At 52.3% G+C, this 16,827-nt stretch overlaps 5 protein-coding genes across 5 annotated transcripts; 2 read left to right on the top strand and 3 right to left on the bottom strand.

Annotated features, from left to right (window-relative positions):
- Positions 1-1,632: 1,632 nt before the first annotated feature.
- Positions 1,633-6,051, bottom strand: A1O1_06395 (STE/STE11/CDC15 protein kinase; the record flags this gene model as incomplete). Its single annotated transcript, XM_007727274.1, has 1 exon — positions 1,633-6,051. One exon carries the CDS (start codon positions 6,049-6,051, stop codon positions 1,633-1,635), a length of 4,419 nt encoding a protein of 1,472 aa, XP_007725464.1.
- Positions 6,052-7,042: 991 nt separating this feature from the next.
- On the bottom strand, positions 7,043-8,395 carry A1O1_06394 (uncharacterized protein; the record flags this gene model as incomplete). The annotated part of the gene is made up of 4 exons (XM_007727273.1): positions 7,043-7,194; positions 7,251-7,519; positions 7,574-7,891; positions 7,935-8,395. The coding sequence occupies 4 exons, from the start codon at positions 8,393-8,395 to the stop codon at positions 7,043-7,045; spliced, it is 1,200 nt and encodes a 399-aa protein (XP_007725463.1).
- A 1,035-nt stretch (positions 8,396-9,430) lies between these two features.
- A1O1_06393 (uncharacterized protein) lies at positions 9,431-10,891 on the top strand (the record flags this gene model as incomplete). Its single annotated transcript, XM_007727272.1, has 1 exon — positions 9,431-10,891. The coding sequence occupies one exon, from the start codon at positions 9,431-9,433 to the stop codon at positions 10,889-10,891; it is 1,461 nt and encodes a 486-aa protein (XP_007725462.1).
- An 886-nt stretch (positions 10,892-11,777) lies between these two features.
- On the bottom strand, positions 11,778-13,976 carry A1O1_06392 (uncharacterized protein; the record flags this gene model as incomplete). Its single annotated transcript, XM_007727271.1, has 1 exon — positions 11,778-13,976. One exon carries the CDS (start codon positions 13,974-13,976, stop codon positions 11,778-11,780), a length of 2,199 nt encoding a protein of 732 aa, XP_007725461.1.
- A 735-nt stretch (positions 13,977-14,711) lies between these two features.
- A1O1_06391 (uncharacterized protein) lies at positions 14,712-16,400 on the top strand (the record flags this gene model as incomplete). Its single annotated transcript, XM_007727270.1, has 1 exon — positions 14,712-16,400. The coding sequence occupies one exon, from the start codon at positions 14,712-14,714 to the stop codon at positions 16,398-16,400; it is 1,689 nt and encodes a 562-aa protein (XP_007725460.1).
- Between the last annotated feature and the right edge of the window lie 427 nt (positions 16,401-16,827).

The raw sequence follows: 16,827 nt of genomic DNA, 5'->3' as shown, positions 1-16,827 counted from the left end.
GCTAATATCAAATTGTCACGGATATGTGGGTGATGTGACTTCATGGTCTTGCCAGGACCCGGTGAACGCCGGGGGGAGCACGTCCGTAGCTGGGCAGCGAATCTGCAACCGAAAAAGCACAGAGCCAGAGCCAGAGAAAGAGAGCCAGAGGGGGTTTCCAGGATAACAAAAACTCTTCGAAGTGCTTCCATTACAAGGGTTGACACACAAGTTGCCAACGAACAAGGCTGCGCGCGGATGTTTTCTTCGGCCGTTGGAAATATCCAGAGACTCGGGCTCCACGGACCCGCGAATCGAAGAACGGGACCCATCTGCCACAGAGTCCGGCTCCGGTATCCGCTCGTTTTCGACCGGCGGCGATGATCCCCCTTCCAGTGTGGCTCAGCTGTGGTGATCCGCTAACTCCCAGCAGCAGCACCCGAGTAAATGATCACCCATGAAACATCTTAGGATACCTTCCATGCGCCAGTTGATGATAAAAAGTTGGGTGCAATTTTCTCTCTTTCTCCCTCAGGCACTCTCGCGGCAGATCAGAGAAACCTCTTTCCAGTTCTGCCGGCTATTTCTTTGCCATTGATAGACCCGTTGTGTCTTTCTGGGACCGATCGAAGCTGGTCGCGGGAAAAAGATGAAAAGATGAAAAGATGAAAACTGACATCATTCATTACCTCGAGGTGGAGAAGATTCTGACCAATAACCATCCACATTATCACGCACACAAAACCCTCACCGTATCACAATCGAAACAAATGGATCCCTTCGGCCTTGACGACCATCGAGAAACAGATTACTATTCTACAGAATACGGTCTCGCTGTTAATTGCTTGTGGATTCCGATACTTTACCGTAGAGTTTTTACCGGTATTGACGTCCTCGCTGTTAGTTGCTTGACTAATCCGAGACATGAGGCCGAGGCCGAGACCGAGGCAATTGTTTGGAACGCATTTGACTTGAGAATGCACGACTGGCTCTACTAAATACGGAGCAGTGCCCTGATTATGGCTACTGCTCCTGCTACTGCCGCTCTCACTTTCGAATGTCTACAGTGTCGGATCACTCAGAGGAGGAGGAGGCGGAGGTGGCTTAGCCAGCTCGAATTCGAATATGCAGTACTCGCCACACCAGCGAGGCAATTCATGGTCCATAAAGTACCTATCTATGGAGGTACAGCAGGTAGGAGGTCCAGAACCATCCCCTTCCCCTTTCACAGTTCTCGCAAGCGCCATTTCAGCCATTTCATATTACCAGTCCATGGAAGGGCGTCGAACCCGAATTCCAAAGCTGGACGTCTGGACGGACGCACATTCGTCAAAAGGTCGTCGCCATTCCTCCCCACGAGCTGTTATGTCCTTATTTGTACAGGTGCAGGTCTAGCAAATACATAATCGTAGAAACAGAGGATCCGGAGAAATGTGCTCGCCCGCACTCCCATTCATCCTCTATCTCCCATCAATGGCTCCGGTGGTGTTCATTTCCACCATCATGACCATTGTTCATCCAGTCATCTCTTTCTGTCTCCCACCCCAGGCCATCAATCTATCGAGCTGATTGGATCACCTGAAGACAAGAAAAGAAAAAGCAACAGACATCGAACCCCAGTCCAAATACAGATTGGGACAATTCAGACGCACTCTAGCCCCAGCGGTCGTCTCCAGCCCCTTGCCGCCGAGCCGTGGTCCGTCTCGCTACTGTGACCTCTGGTCTTTGAGTCTGCTGCGATCCTGGACGCGACACATGCTGATTGTTCTGATTGCCGGTATTGTTATTATTATTCGTCAATCCAGACGTCTGGCTCTGACTCAGGCTGCTCGACTGGCCATGTCGACGGAACCTCCCTTCCACCACCGGCGTCAGAGTCGTTGGAGTGTTTCGCCCGCTGCTCTGGCTGTGTGACGATTGGTGAGCGCGTGTTTTGACCTCTTTGTCGGTAGGTCCCGGGCCTGACCCCCTGGCCGACCCGACCATACTTTCACGCGTACTCTGCCTTGAAAGACGATGATGACCCGCTATAACGGGCGTTGCCGTAGACTGTCGCGGGAGTCTGCTCTTGTTCACTGTCGTCTCCGTCACCGTACTGGCAGTGTTCGCTCTCGTGAGACTTGCCATTGGGAGTGCAGGTGAGTTTTCTCGCGTGTATGTGGACCCATCCCGACTCGCCGGCCGCATCACACTGGCACCATTGACATACATACCGTTGCGCTGCCTTCGTGGAGTCTGGGCACCGGGAGCATCAAACATGGTGATGCTCGCACGCTCAGAACGGCCCAGCTGAGGAGAAGTAGGCATACTCATTTGACGGTCGAGAAGATGCGGAGGAGTGGTGGAGCTCGTGCGGCGTTGAAAGCCGGGATGTTTCCGTCGACCAACATTGGCCGCCGTGGTGCCTCCTTGGCCACTCTTAATACTGACATTGTCCGTTTCCTCACATGAGCGGATAAGCTCTCCTGCCATGCTCCGAACCAAGACTGCCGAGTCGGAGAAGGATAATTCACGAATCACGTCGTATAGACCACACTGCTCGAGGAGGAAACAGCCTTCTTCTGTCGAGTCGCAAATGCTGCCGATTATGCGAAGTAGATTGAGACGAATGGCTGGTTTAGTGTGACCCAGTCTTTGACCCAAAGTGTCGAACAACTGCGGACTCCTTGCCATAGAGGCGGCAAGGGGCGGAGATAGTCTGAGCAGCTTTTGTAGAGGCTCCAGAAGGTTTTCAAACGCAGTCGACTTGCTGCTGGTCAAGGCGGCGACAATGGCCGAGGTGAAATTCTGGTTCTCCAGAAGATGGTCTTCCACTCGAGCGGTCTCTTCCTGGAGCCATGTGAAGATGGCGTCGAGGGCTGTCACCTGCCAATATGGATCAGACAACAACGAAACATAGAACGCCAATCCCTTGTTTTGCCAGAGTTCACGGCGCGCAGCCCTCGTTGAATGAGCCATGTCACACAAAATTGGCAGGGCGAATTCCTTGACCGGGGTCTTTTCTTGCTTGACAATCTTGATGAGGATGGGTATGATACCGACAAGAGCGGCGTCCTCTTGCCGTCGCTTCGATAACCGACAAAGATTGTAAATCGTGTTCAAGATCTGATTCGACATCTCTCTAAAATGTGGTTTGTTCATGCTGTTGCTCAGGAGTTCGGCCAGGACATCGATCGCGTTGGAATTGTGTAGCGCATCCAATGTCGTGGACAACATGGACAGGTTTTTGATGAACTTCAACATGGTGACCTGATGTGCCGGCGTCATCTTTTTAAGATTCTTGAGAACACGATGTAAGACCGTCCTTTCCGCCACGAGTTCCTTGACATAGTTCTCGGCTTGCGAGAAGACAAAGAAAATGCTGGCTATCCGACCTTCGCACAAGGCAGCCAGTTCCTTTTGGTCTCCAGAATCTGATGGTTCATTCAATACTCGGTTCAGGACGAGTGACAATGGTTCCAATACCGAGTTCCGTGAGAGGATTCTGCAAAAGTCGTTCTTGGGAGTAGATCCTTGCAACTCAAAGACGCTCCAGATTCCATTGACCCCAATAAGCACCAATTCCCGGTCGTCATCATAATCGTCTTCCAGAAAATCAACCAATATCGTCAAGCCGCCGGCACTGACAAACATTTGGAGTATCAGTGTTGACGTCTGATACATTTGCCGAACAAAAGCAGCAGCCTCTAATCGAATCTCTCGAGGGAACTTCTTCGACGCGAATTTGTTGATTTTGGGGATTCCGCCGACAAAACAAAGGTTTTCCTGAACTTCTTCGTCATTGAAGATGATGGCGTTGACAATCTTCAGCAGGTTAAGCACGATATCAAGACGCATACAATCCTCCAGGATTTCCAGAATCGGGAGCACTCCATGTGCACTGATAATGACACTTTTCGTTTCCGAGAAGATGTCAAAAAAGTTCATCAACTCTTCAGAAATCTGTAACAGGGCATCATCATCCTGCATGACTTTGAGCCGCCCAACCAAAACTTCCACCTCGCTCCTTAGCCGGGCATGCTTGTCGCGAGCAATGTTGGATTCAAGGTCCACTTCAGGCAGACCTTCTTCGAGTTGCGCGAACGGGTCATCGTCGTCTTCGCCGTCCGGCAGCCAGGACAGATTGGACATTTTCGAATTCAACATCAACTCGGACCCATCTTCACTGTCGGGTTTCTCGAACACTGCGGCTGTCTGTGCGAGCACGTCGGAAAAGTCTTCGTCCTCCTCGTTCTCGGCGAAACGTTGAATCTCAATCGAAGATCTCGTCCTCCGCATCGACAACTTGTTTCTAGGCACAGGCGCCCTCTTCAGACTTCCTCCAGCTCTTGGGGGTCTCATACTCTGCATCAAATCCGTCACGCTCGGCGAATTTAGAATTTTCGATGGTGCCTCATCATCCAGTCGCATCATTCCCAACTTCGTATCCAGAGCCAGTTCATTCCCGTCGATAATGTCGGAGAAATCTTCCACCGAACTTTCTCGGTACCGTCGAGTGGGTGGTTCATTCTGTGGAACCTTGGGCAGTGGAGCTTTATTCTTGGAAAGATTGGTGGCTTGTCGTGATGATGGTAACGAAGCTTTTCGAGGAGTCTGTATGGGCTTGCTTTTGCCCTTTGGCGGAGCTTCGGATTTGTTGCGAGCATGCCGGGCTTCGGGCTTTTTGGAGGTTGCCAGTCGAACAGTTCTAATCGATTCGGCATTGGCGGCAGAGGCCTTCAAGGTCGAGTCCTGATCTTCCGTAGCCTCATTCTCCTTTCCCATCGCATTTTCGACCGCTGCGAACGCCTTCAATCTTTCAGAGGACAGCATCCCCCCAAAGTTATCGTGAGGTCGAAGATGGGGTAGCTGGAATGTGCTGGGCGAAATGGTGGTGGCAAAATCATCATCCCAGTTGTCCTCGTCCTCCAGAGACTGGAATCGAGTCGTATTGTCCTCTTTGTTGAGTAATGGACCAGCGGCTTTGATCTGGGACTTGATGGGTCGAAGAGATTCCTTTGCCGAAGAAGGTGTCGGGCTGCCGGTAGAAGCGTTGGAATTCTTTCTGAGAGAATTGCCATTGGGAGAATCTTTCAGCGCATCGTTCCATTCCTGAACACTCTTGACGGCCTCGGTATATTCGGTCGGGTTTTTCGGTTTGACCGCGTCGGTTCTTCTGGCGTTGACAATCCAAGGATGTCTCAACAACTTCCTGGCAGAGACGCGCAGGTTGGGGTCTTTTTGAAAGCATTGCATCAGAAAGTCGAGGACCGATGGGGATGCACCTTGTGGCAGAGGAGGGTGGTCGTCATTCACAATCCGGAACAGCGCCGGCATGGGCTGGAGGGTATGATATGGTGGTTTCCCGTCTAGAAGCTCAATCACTGTGCATCCCAGACTCCAGATATCGGAAGCTGTCGTTGCTCCAGTCAATTCAATAACCTCGGGTGCCATCCAATAGGGAGTTCCAACGACACTGGACTCGTGAAGACCCGTTGTCCGACTGGCAACCCCAAAGTCTGCAAGTTTGACCAGCCCCTGCTTGGTGGTTAAGATGTTGGCTCCTTTGATGTCTCGATGTATTACACCTTGTTCGTGCAAGTAAACCAATCCTTGAAGCACTTGGGACATGTAAAGTGCCACCAGGTTTTCCGGGAACCGACCAAAGTTCTTGGATATTGAATGTAGAGACCCATTTTCACAATATTCCAAAATTATGTTGAGCGTTTCGGGGGTCTTGACAAAACCATGGTACTTGACGATGTTGGGGTGGTCGAGGTTCTTGAGCAGATCTATCTCCAGCATGATAACCCTGAGCTCACTCTTGGGCAAATCCGCCAGCTTGATCTGCTTCACAGCGACAGTCTCGCCAGTTCCCCAGTTCAAGGCCCGGTACACGGAACCGAAAGCACCTTTGCCCAGACAGTCACCCAATTGATAGTCCTTTAATTCTGCCACATCCTGAGCCTTTGTTCTTTCGTCCTTTTTGGTCGGGCTCGTAGGGGCCCTAGACACTCTGGGCTTAAGGCCAAAGCCATCGACCTGTCTGGCGGTCTGGACATCTTCTGGAATGTCGGCAGTGCGAGCAGGCATTCTGGCTTGCGGTGAAGGGGGAAAAGGTCAGAGTCAATGCCGCGACAATTCGATCGTCATTTGTGCGCTGGCCTGCGGCCTTTATGGCACTCGGAAGTAATTCGTGCTTGGTGGACAGACCAACGCGGATACCGGTAGGGGATTGAGAGGGTGACTGTCTTCTGCGGACGTCAGGAGAGGTGCTCGGTCGGCGGGACAGATGCTTTCTGCAGAGAGGACAGTGGGCTGCCACGTATGCGTGGATTAGGTCCGTACAATGGGCGGAACAACGGATGCATTGGACATCAAACAAACAAACAGTCTGGATAGCAGTGAAGTGCCAGTGTACAGTGAGTTGGGACGTATGAGAGTTGCAGTGGTGCAGTACCAGTTGGGTATCTGTACAGAGTAAGGTGTAAGTAAGGTGTAAGTAAGGTGTAGGGTGTAGGGTGTGGGGTGAGGTGTGAGGTATCTAGCCACAATGCACCTGCGGATCTACGGAGTTGCTAAGATAATAATGCAATATACAGCCATCAACATAGGTTTGTCCTGTTAGTTCTAACTGACAACATCTACTAGAGGATGTCTGTACCTATAAGCAAGCCTCGCTTAACCAGCACTGCAAGGGACTTCCCCATCTTGTCTGTTACTGTGCTGTACTATGCTGTGGTCCCTTGTCCTGGACCTGATACGCGTCGCTACACGCGACCTCCTACTTCCCCGACTCTTGTCGCTGTATCCGACTGGTGGTCAGTCTATGCACGTCAGAATCATGTACGATGTCTTGCTTGACCGCCAAACTGATTGTCATGCTTTAATGGCCTGTCTATCAAGCACTGGTTGTTACCATACTGATATACGACTGAGAAGGGTGATTCAGCTCGTAAACAACACTCAAAATCACCCTGTGGCGCAGAACAGGTCAACACAACACCAAAATAATGGAGACGGTGCGTGCACAGACATACAAGATCCAGGCAGAGTCTCCCCACAACCAACGTCAGTCATGCCTCTAACCATATACACGGTCCATGATGCAGAATCTGGCCACAAATGGATGTCTTGCGTCGCCCAGTCCGGCTTCCACGAAAGCTTTGATCACATATCGGAGAGTAAAGCTCAAGACACATCCTACCCAAGCATATCCCACGATTCGGGTAATCCCTGTTTGGATAGTTAACCGTCATGAAGCAATGGGATTCCTTGTTGGTGTTGCTTACAACTTTCTCTCAAGCCAACCTTGTTTGCAACGATAATGACAACATCTTCGACAGTTATTGCGACAGGCTGCATCATGAAGAAGAGAAACTGATACCACACCATTGAGCAGTAGGGCATATTCAGGGAGCCAACATGATGGATCAGAGCCGAAACGAAGAATGCAGCGTAGAGCTGCAAATAGCGAGATGCAAGCGTGCCTTTCTTGATTCTGAGTAGCCCAGTAATGCCCGAGTTTGCAGTCTCAAACGTTCGCCGAAGAAACTGATGCCTGTACAGCTGGTCAAAAAGAAGAGCGGCCTGGATCGCCCCGTGGGTTGATTACCAGCAATAGCCCCAGACCTTTCTCATCGTATATCCTTTCTGAGTGAAAGATCCAAACATTGGCGGCCACGATTGTGGATGTGATAGCCCCGTCATAACTGTGATGGCTGCAAGGAAATAGTATCCAAAAGCCATAGTGAATCCACTGTGGAGGGCACCCGCCCAAGCAAAGAGGATTTGCTGGACAAGGGAGACGGAGAAGAAGTCAGGAATGGGACGTGTACCATCGCCAAATGAAGTTCGGCGAATACACCATTCATACACGTCGAGAAAAGCGAAACAGTAAATGACTCTGAAAATTTGCACCAGGATGAATCGGCTGCTGAGTTAGTCGCCATTACCACATGAGAGAGACTCATTACCTGCGCGGGATATCCCGGGCCACTTCTTCGACGTTCTTGACCCTCCAGTTCCAACCAATCCCGCGCATGGTGGTGAAGAGGTCGAAATTCCATCGAAGCTTTTGCCAGAGTGTCAAAGTGGTGATTTCTTGCAGTGTTTCCAAGCTCCCATCCGGTGCCACGCGACGACAGGCATGTTCAGAAGTCCGGAGTATGCAAAAGTCAATATATTTCCCCAGAGCCATACACACATTGATAGCCGTTAGGTAATCTTCTTCGGTCTGGCCGGTAGTGTATTGTCTAAGACTGTACGGGATCCAGAGCAAAGCTGGAATGGCAAGACTATGGCGAAGATAGCCGTGAGGGAGTAAGAGTGTAGCAATGGGAATGGCATTTGCGGCCAAAACGTATCGTCCCCCCAGACGGATGGGACGATCGGTAGGAGGGAACCAGCTTGGGTCCATACCAAAAATATCGACCATGGGTGGAATTGAGAGGGTTAAATTGAGGGAGAGGGTGAAGTTGAGGAAGACCGTAAAAATTGTGGCGTAGACTGATCTCGCTTTTAAAAGGACTGCATCGACTGACGAAACACCATGCTGGTAAACCCGATGCGAATACGAGACACCCATGCTCACCTGAAGTACCTCTCGCGCAACCGCAATGGACAGAGTTTAATGCACGGAGCGAGGTCAACTCCACGATGTGAGGCGAGCATCATGGCCAGTCTCTTGCCGGAGGAGGTTTGGAGATCTTTGAAGCCGAGCCAGAAAGGCCAAAGTGAATAATCAAGCAAGCGACGATATTCATCAAGCAACTGGAATCGTACCTAAGGAGTCAGCCTGATGATCCCACGCCGGTCGATGATTGTAGATGCCAAGCATTGTGCTGGGTTTAGCGCCAAGTGACAAAGCACGTGACTGGAGCGGAACTCACTCACGTGACCGCAAGCATTGATCAGTCCTGATTGGCTCCGCCGTGATACAGTTCCAACCTCCCAGTTGCCGCCTCTGCCTCCTCTACCAACCACCTCTTGAACCACCAACCAATTGAACGCCCTGTGCCACAGTCTCCCTACGGCGTCCAGTCTCCCTCGCCGCCTCCCTCGTCCCGTCGCCCTCCTCGAGCCTTCGTTCGCCCTCGCTCTCGCCCTCACCCTCACCCCCAGAATTCCCGTCCGACCCAGTATTTTATTTCTCTTTCCTTATCACCAAGCAACAAGCCATCAACAATCCGCCTCATTTTCATCCTCCTCTCCACTCCTTTTTTCATTGTTTGTCGCGTTTCTTTAGTCCGTTGTTGTCCACTTCGAATTTCCTCTCCCACCGCGACGCTTAATCGTGTCGCCAACGCTCAGGCGCTCACCGCGACATTATGGGCTTGCCGTATGTTCGTCCCTTGGCTTTTCCCACTGCCCCCACCACCACTTCTGCGCGCTCGCCCGGCGCATGCTGATGCCATCTTTCCACACATCTTTCATTAGGGGTCTTGCGCTAACTGCCTGGCCAAAATATAGTATGTTCCGAGAACCGGACGAGGCTGCGGTTGACCAAGCCGCCGCAAAACTCGATCGACTCGCAGCTACAAGGCGCTCTACCATCCGTCGCGAATCAAGTCTGCGACCCGGCCGAACCCCCCTCTCGCGCTCCCTTATCGATCGCATAAGAGACAGGCGAGAACAGGCAGATGAGCCGAGGAATTCTTCCCTATCATCTCGTCAACCGCGCGATGACACCGAACGCGACATTCACGAGCTGGATGCGGATCTGGGCCGTCTTCGCTCGGTGCGCATGAGGCAGCGCGCCCGGGCAAACCAACTTGAACGTGATATGGCAAGGCGACCCGACAACAACAGTAACGACAACAATAACCTCCTCGATTTGATGCAGCGAATTGAGACAGATGTTGACCTGTTGACCACCCTCCGGCCCACGTCGGCCAACGTGTCGTCTGCCAATGACACGAATTTAGATTCGCGCATCGAAATCTTCTCGTCTGACACCCTTAACACCATCGCGCGCCATTTACCCCGTCCGTCGCGGGAATCTGGGCTTCGATTCGAAGTCGCCGCACCAGCTTCACAGCCTTATTCGGAACAATCACGTCGAACACGATTACGTACGGCTGGCACCACGCGAGTCCCCAGCCCGTCGGCTCGCAGACGATTGGGGACTGTCAGGTCTTCGTTAGCTCCTGCAAATCAGGGGCCAACCGGCCTGGACGACGATGTTGAGGTTGATGTTGACGTCGAGACTGCCGACAACGCCACGCTCACTCCAGGGTTCGCTCCAGCCCGTGGTCCCTTTGGCACCGCCACTGTAGACCTTTTGGGGGCGGGACGGTCAAGCAGAACTGGACGCGATATGCTAGATGGGTTCGTGGACACTGCGCCGCCGGAGACTTTCGAGTCGGCCTCGTATCCACCGCTCCGACGGGTCAACCACGCATCTCCACGTCCGGTCATCGGGTCTGGCTCCAGGATTGACGGGCTCGGTGATCGCCTTCGAAGTCCGAGCCCAACTTCTGATGCCCATGAGGAGGAAAATTGGGCCACGCTTCTGACCACCATCGAACCAGGCCGGTCAAGCGCCGCGACGTCGTTCATGTCTTCGCGGCCAGAATCGCGGTCCGGCTCGAATCGGTCGTCACAGGCCACCACTGTCGCAACCAGTTTCGGCGAGATTGGCGGCGACGACACTTGCGATCTCGATCTTCCCTCGGGCATCACCGAAGCAGATGTGCGAGAGATCCGTGCGCGACATGGGCGCTTACGAACAGTTTCCTCGTTTCCACAGACGGATGACTTGGTCCCCGAAGGCGTTCGGAGAGATACTGAGGCTGGCCGAAGAAACGACAGGATTTTGGAGTTGGAGGTGTTCAGCGTCATCCTCGACCGAATGCAGAGGAGAGAGGAGATTCCTGACGAGTGGTGGGCCGCAGTTGGGCTCTCCCCGGATGTGGTCCGAGGTAGTGCTTGAACATGGGCGATGGCCACAAAAGTCACTTCTGGTAGATGATGGAATTGGAATGCTTGTTGGCTGTCGCAATTGCGGAAGAGTCGCTTCTGGCGTTGGGAGCCTTTTACTCAAAATTAAGGGAATGGATGGCGCTCACGGTTGAGGTCTTCGCCATTTGAATCAAGGTAGTTCGAAGTCTGTGCGAAAAGCATGGGTTTGGACCGGGTTGTTTGGTCTTGTATTATGATGTGTTTACGACTTATTACAGGCCCTCTATCGGAGGATCTCTGGGGGTTTCGACGAAAAGTCATCGTTGTCTTGATTGCCGGGAAGAATACTTCATGTCCGAAAAAGGGGACGTATTCAAGTCCAGTCCAGGAAACTGCCGACTTTGCAGCACTTGTGGCCGACCCAGGGTCAAGGCTGGTTTCCGAATAGCAGAGAAATGGCCATGGACATGGCTGGACCATGTTTGTCTTCTTCCATCTGGGAATAAATTCGATTGTGCAGTCTCCTAAACCGTCCGTCCCATTTCCTGCTTCAATGCGACTCCAGTGGTATACTGTCCGTTATAAAGGGTTGGTGATTCCAAAAGAATTCCCATCTCTTCGCTCTTGAACACCCAAAGCACGGCACGGATGATGATGTCCTCGTCCCGGTCGGGCGTCGGGCGCTGCCACCCTCGATGGCTTCGAGTGATCCAAGTTCCAAGAATAAGACGACGCACAAGACTTGGCAGCTTCGCTGCCGAGGAGTCTCAGGACTGGCATGCATTCGTGGTACCAGGCTGATGGTTCTTGTTCTTCTGCTGCAGATATTGTTGCATTATACAACCCGGCGCGCTTCCAGGTTGTCCTGAACATAAGTCCAATAGCTTCTGATCATATCAGAAATGGACCCCGCACTATCAACCTCCAGCAGTCAAAGCCAGACATGCATCCACAGCCAGGCCAACTCTTCCCTCCTTCTGCCGCACCACATCGTCAATTACCTCCTTGTCGAGGTTGGGGAACATGCCGCACAGGGTCTCGACCACGGTCCTGTGCTCGGCCAGCTGAATTCGTCGAGCTTCTGCAGCTTCTGCACTGGCTTGTCTTGCGGCCGCTTCTTGGGCATCGTAAGTGGAGACCATGCCTTCTCGTGGAGGTTGAAACACCGACGGACTCAGCCGTGCAGGATTCTGAGGCGTCGAAGTCGGGGTGACTCTGCGTTCCAGGGATGTCTCTTGATCGGAGAAAATCTTTCCAATAGACGACAGAGGTCGTTGAATGGTACGCAACAGACCTGCAACGCTGTCGTCCGAGCCACCTTCAGAGCTGGAGTTGAGGCGACTCGGTTCCCTTCGTGTGGGGCTTGTAGATACCACATCGACAGAGTTCCTTGGTGTGAGCTCCGGTTCCGCGATACTCGATTTCTCCCGCAACGCTCCGCGTGGGCTGACAGCTTCGGCCTCGCGGTTTTGAGCGGCGATTTGGGACACTGCAATCTCGACATTTCGTTCAAAGTCTTCGTCGCTCACTGTCAAGCTAGTACGATCCAGGTTCTCAATGAACTGGATTGCTCCTGATAGGGAAGACAAATAGTAGCCTGCCTCACCCCCAAGTTTATCCTGGTTTCTGAATCGTAGAATGTACTGCACGTTGGACACCAAGTGCTCCGGATTGGCTTGGAGGACGACGTAGATAAGCAGCGGCACAAACGCATCGGCTGAGGTATCGGAGCTTTTTGAGTTCTTCAACAAGCCGAAGATGACCTTGCAACAATTCAGAACACAGATGACTTTGTCTCGAGGGGCACGATAACCCTTGATCTTCAACAGCTCTTGTTGTGCGAGTTTGAGAAACCTCTCACCATTCGGCCCCACCGGCTCGAGATCAAGATGCTCTTCTCGAACCCAGCTGTAGATTCGAATCTTTTGAGCCAGAATCTCGTCCCGTTCGACATCTTCTTGATGCTGGCCTCGCCTCCCAGGCAGGTTATTCTTGTCCAACTCTCTTCGCCGCCCCCTCGATCGTGATCGAGCAGGTTGCGCGGGAGGTGGTGGGATCGCAGGTGAAAACGTCTGCGAATATAACCTGTTCATCACAAGCTTTTCCATCCCTTCCTTGGCATTGTCGAATTCGTTTTCCGAAACGTCACGCCAGACATCACAAAGAGCCATTTTATTTGTGATGAAGGCGAGGAAGTCGCCTATAATCTTGACTTGTTCATGTACCATCCATTGCTTCTTTCCGAACTCGGTCAGAAACGAACGTAGAAATTTGGCGACGGGATCCGCTGACTTGTGTCGAAGCTGTTCCAGGAAACGATGAAAATCAAACGGCAATTCCGGTTCCGGCTCTGGCGGAGGAGGCTGCGCGAGAAGGGAGGCTGTCGACGCTACAGCTGGACCTTTCAACGACGGGCTTCGCATCCCACCAGAATCATCCGGGACTGCACCGGAGGGCGGTGAAGGCAGCGGCTTCTCAGTCTGAGTCACCACTGGTGAACCTGCCATGGTATCTAGATCCCTGGAGCGCAAATGTTCCAGGCTCGATCTTCGTGGAGGAAAAGTACCGCTTGATCCGAGCAGCGGGCCTGCTATCTCATGCCTTGGAGACATGATTTCTTCTCTCGACGGCGCAACCGACGCATCTTCAAATTGGCCCATGATGCTTTCGATCTCTGTCCTGGATTCGATGTCATTCGCACCGCTCACCTTTGGATCTTGAACGTCCAACGATGCATCTTCACTGTCATCCCCATATGTGATCTCTTTCTCGTTGTATTCTACCGCCGTGCCTCTTACCGATGGGTGTCTGGACACGATTGGCGTTTTGGGAGTGGGATCTCGGTAAGGCTTCTCATCGGTGGCCGGGGATACTGGCGGAAGTGGGATGAAAGACAGGCCCTTTGAAGTTGAGGCAGGGTTGGAATTGGCTGGCTTGTCTTCAAGACCGAGCTGTTGAATTCTTTCTGCCGTATCTGCCTCGGGCTGCTTCTCTTTTCCTAAAGATATTTCTTGTGGTGTGTCGTGTGGAAGGACATTCTTTGCCTCCTCCTCTCCAAGGTCTATGAGGTCTGTCGTAGTATTTTCCGGCGGAACGGTTTCCTTCGTGGCATCCATAACTGCATGATTGCCGTCTGATGACATGGACGATCAAGTATGGGCGGTTTCTAGAGCCTGATGGAGATGGCACTGCATGCTTTAAAATGGAGGCAGCACTGAAGTGTCGTGTCAAGTCGTCTGAACACCGCTGGATCCTCAACGTCGGCAATGATAGAAAGAGGGAATTGCGTAAACAGCCCGCTCAACAATTGGACGATTGATCGAGGCTGGTGATTGTGATATGAGGAGGTCTTCGAGTCTCGAAAGGCGGGCGCTGAGATTGATCAGGTCGAAGGGCCTTTGTTCTTCGAAAGGATTCGGGATGATGACAACCCTCGTAGGCAACAATGTTAGCACAGTAAGTTGAGATTGGGAGTGCTGTCAAGGCCACCCGGCTGCGTGGCGATGGAAACAGGCGACCGACTGGCGCTGATGATGATGGAACTAACACATCGATGGTGGAGGGTCAACGCATCTAATCACATACCATGCTGATAGTGGCCGTTGGCGTCTTCGGCGATCCTCGTTGACAGTTGTTTGGTCAATCATTGATCGATCATCTCTGCCTGCCGCCTGCCCATAGCATTACTAAGGAATTACTAAGCGGCTGGATATCTCTTGGCATCACGAAGTTGGCTCCGAGTCCGGGTTTCGCTACGGCTGAAGAAGCTCCCCATCTTCTTGATGCCCTATGTACCTTGATGTTTTGGAGCAAGTCGGGGGCTCTAGCTCTCGGGACTGTCCTTTACCTTGATGTGTGGCATCTTTTTCTCCATCGCAAGAGATCGCCCATGTCTGCCCGACCCTAGGATCGTATCGAATTTACAGGCACGAGGACCTGACAGTTACAGAGTCCTGAATGCCACAGTGTCTCCTGCTCTGGCAGAGAGCGTCCACTTGACATTTGTCTCTTCAGTATTAGCACTACGGGGCGATGTTATTCAGCAGCAACCTCTGTGTGACCATGACTCCGGGTCCATTCTGTGCTGGAACGGCGAGGCCTGGAAGATTGATGGAGTCGCCATTGAAGGGAATGACTCTGCACAAGTGTTTGATCTTCTCCTACAAGCCTCCCAGAGCACTGAACCAGCGGCCCATCAGCGAATCTGCGACGTGCTCACCAACATTTCAGGGCCTTTCGCATTTGTCTTTTACAACGCACTGACTTCTACTGTCTATTATGGCCGAGACAGACTAGGACGTCGCTCATTGCTCGTCAACCAGTCTGATGATCAGTCGCTGACGCTGGCTAGTATCGGCGTACCCAATAGCAAGACACCGCATCTCGAAGTCAGTCCTGAATCAATTCACTACATCACGTTCGAGAAGAGTTCCATCAAGACCGGTGAGCTCCCCTGGCTCAATGCGCCGCCCGCGATTAATAAGGAGGTGCCCACCCAACCACCAGCCTTGATCCCATCAGCCCTTAGTGTGACACAGTGTTTGACCCAGTTGAGAGAGGCGCTTGAATTCAGGGTTGTCGACATTCCCGACCATTCACATTCGCAAGTCCGTCCAGGATCTGCCAAAGTGGCCTTACTCTTCTCCGGCGGGCTGGACTGTACCCTTCTGGCACGCCTTGTACACGATATCCTACCAACAAATGAGCCTGTCGACTTACTGAACGTCGCTTTCGAAAACCCGCGCTCCATCGCTGCAAACGTCAGTCGCACGAAGTCGCCCTACGAACTCTGTCCCGACCGCATCACAGGCCGCTCCAGTTTCTCCGAACTCTGTGAAGTTTGTCCGGCCAGAAAATGGAGGTTCGTGGCCATCAACATCCCTTACTCGGAAGTGGTTGCCCACCGACCGACCATAATACGGCTGATGAGTCCTCACAACACTGAAATGGATCTCTCGATTGCAATGGCACTCTACTTCGCCGCTCGAGGACGGGGCGTATCATCGGAGAATCAGCAGGGGCCTGATGTTACTGAGGCAGACTTTTCGTCTACAGCTCGAGTCCTCCTGTCGGGTCTTGGGGCGGATGAATTGTATGGAGGCTATTCGCGCCACTCTGCTGCTTTCGAGCGTGGCGGCTATTCCAGACTTGCCGATGAGCTTGAAATGGACATCAACCGTATTGGATCACGCAACCTGGGTCGAGATGATAGGGTCATAAGCCACTGGGGCAAGGAAGTCCGATATCCTTACCTGGATGAGGATTTCGTCAGATTTTCTTTGCATCTCCCTGTCTGGGAGAAAACCGGTTTCCGGCCAGGGAAGAAGGTACCAAAACATTATGAAGACGCCTTGCAGGTGGACATACCGGAAAACCTCGAGCCGGCAAAGCTGCTGTTGAGGTTGGCCATGTGGCAGCTGGGGATGAAAAGAGCTGCTACAGAGAGGAAACGAGCGATCCAGTTTGGCGCGAGAACAGCAAAGATGGATATTGGCAAGGGCAGGACCAAGGGGACGGACACGCTCGTCGCAGATGGATGAGAAATGGGACATCCGAAGACTGAAAGCGTTGGACCGGCGATGATGACATCTTTTCAGATACTTCTGAGGCGCAAAAGACACGTGCTGGATGTTGTTTTCATTACCCACGGAACTGCAACCGCCGTGTCAACCCATGAAGTGCAAAGGCAAGTCTGAGCCGTGAGAAGAGCTGCATTGGTTTCGAATCGGACTGTGAGTGAGCATTTGTCACCGCATATCCTGTCTTCGGTAGGTATAGAATACATACATACCAAACCCCCACTTCATTCCTACCTTGCTCCATATGTATTTTTGTCATTCCGAGCAGCAGACGGAGAACAGCGTGGGTGGGCAAGCTTGATGCATCCACAGTTGTGATTAATTGTATCACCATCAACCAGTCACTTGCGCAGTGAGAAAGCATGGAGGAAAAGACTTCCCCATTAGT

This window comes from Capronia coronata, assembly GCF_000585585.1.
Source record: "Capronia coronata CBS 617.96 chromosome Unknown acBCG-supercont1.5, whole genome shotgun sequence".
NCBI lineage: Eukaryota > Fungi > Ascomycota > Eurotiomycetes > Chaetothyriales > Herpotrichiellaceae > Capronia > Capronia coronata.
This window is presented reverse-complemented; position numbering and strand designations above follow the sequence as displayed.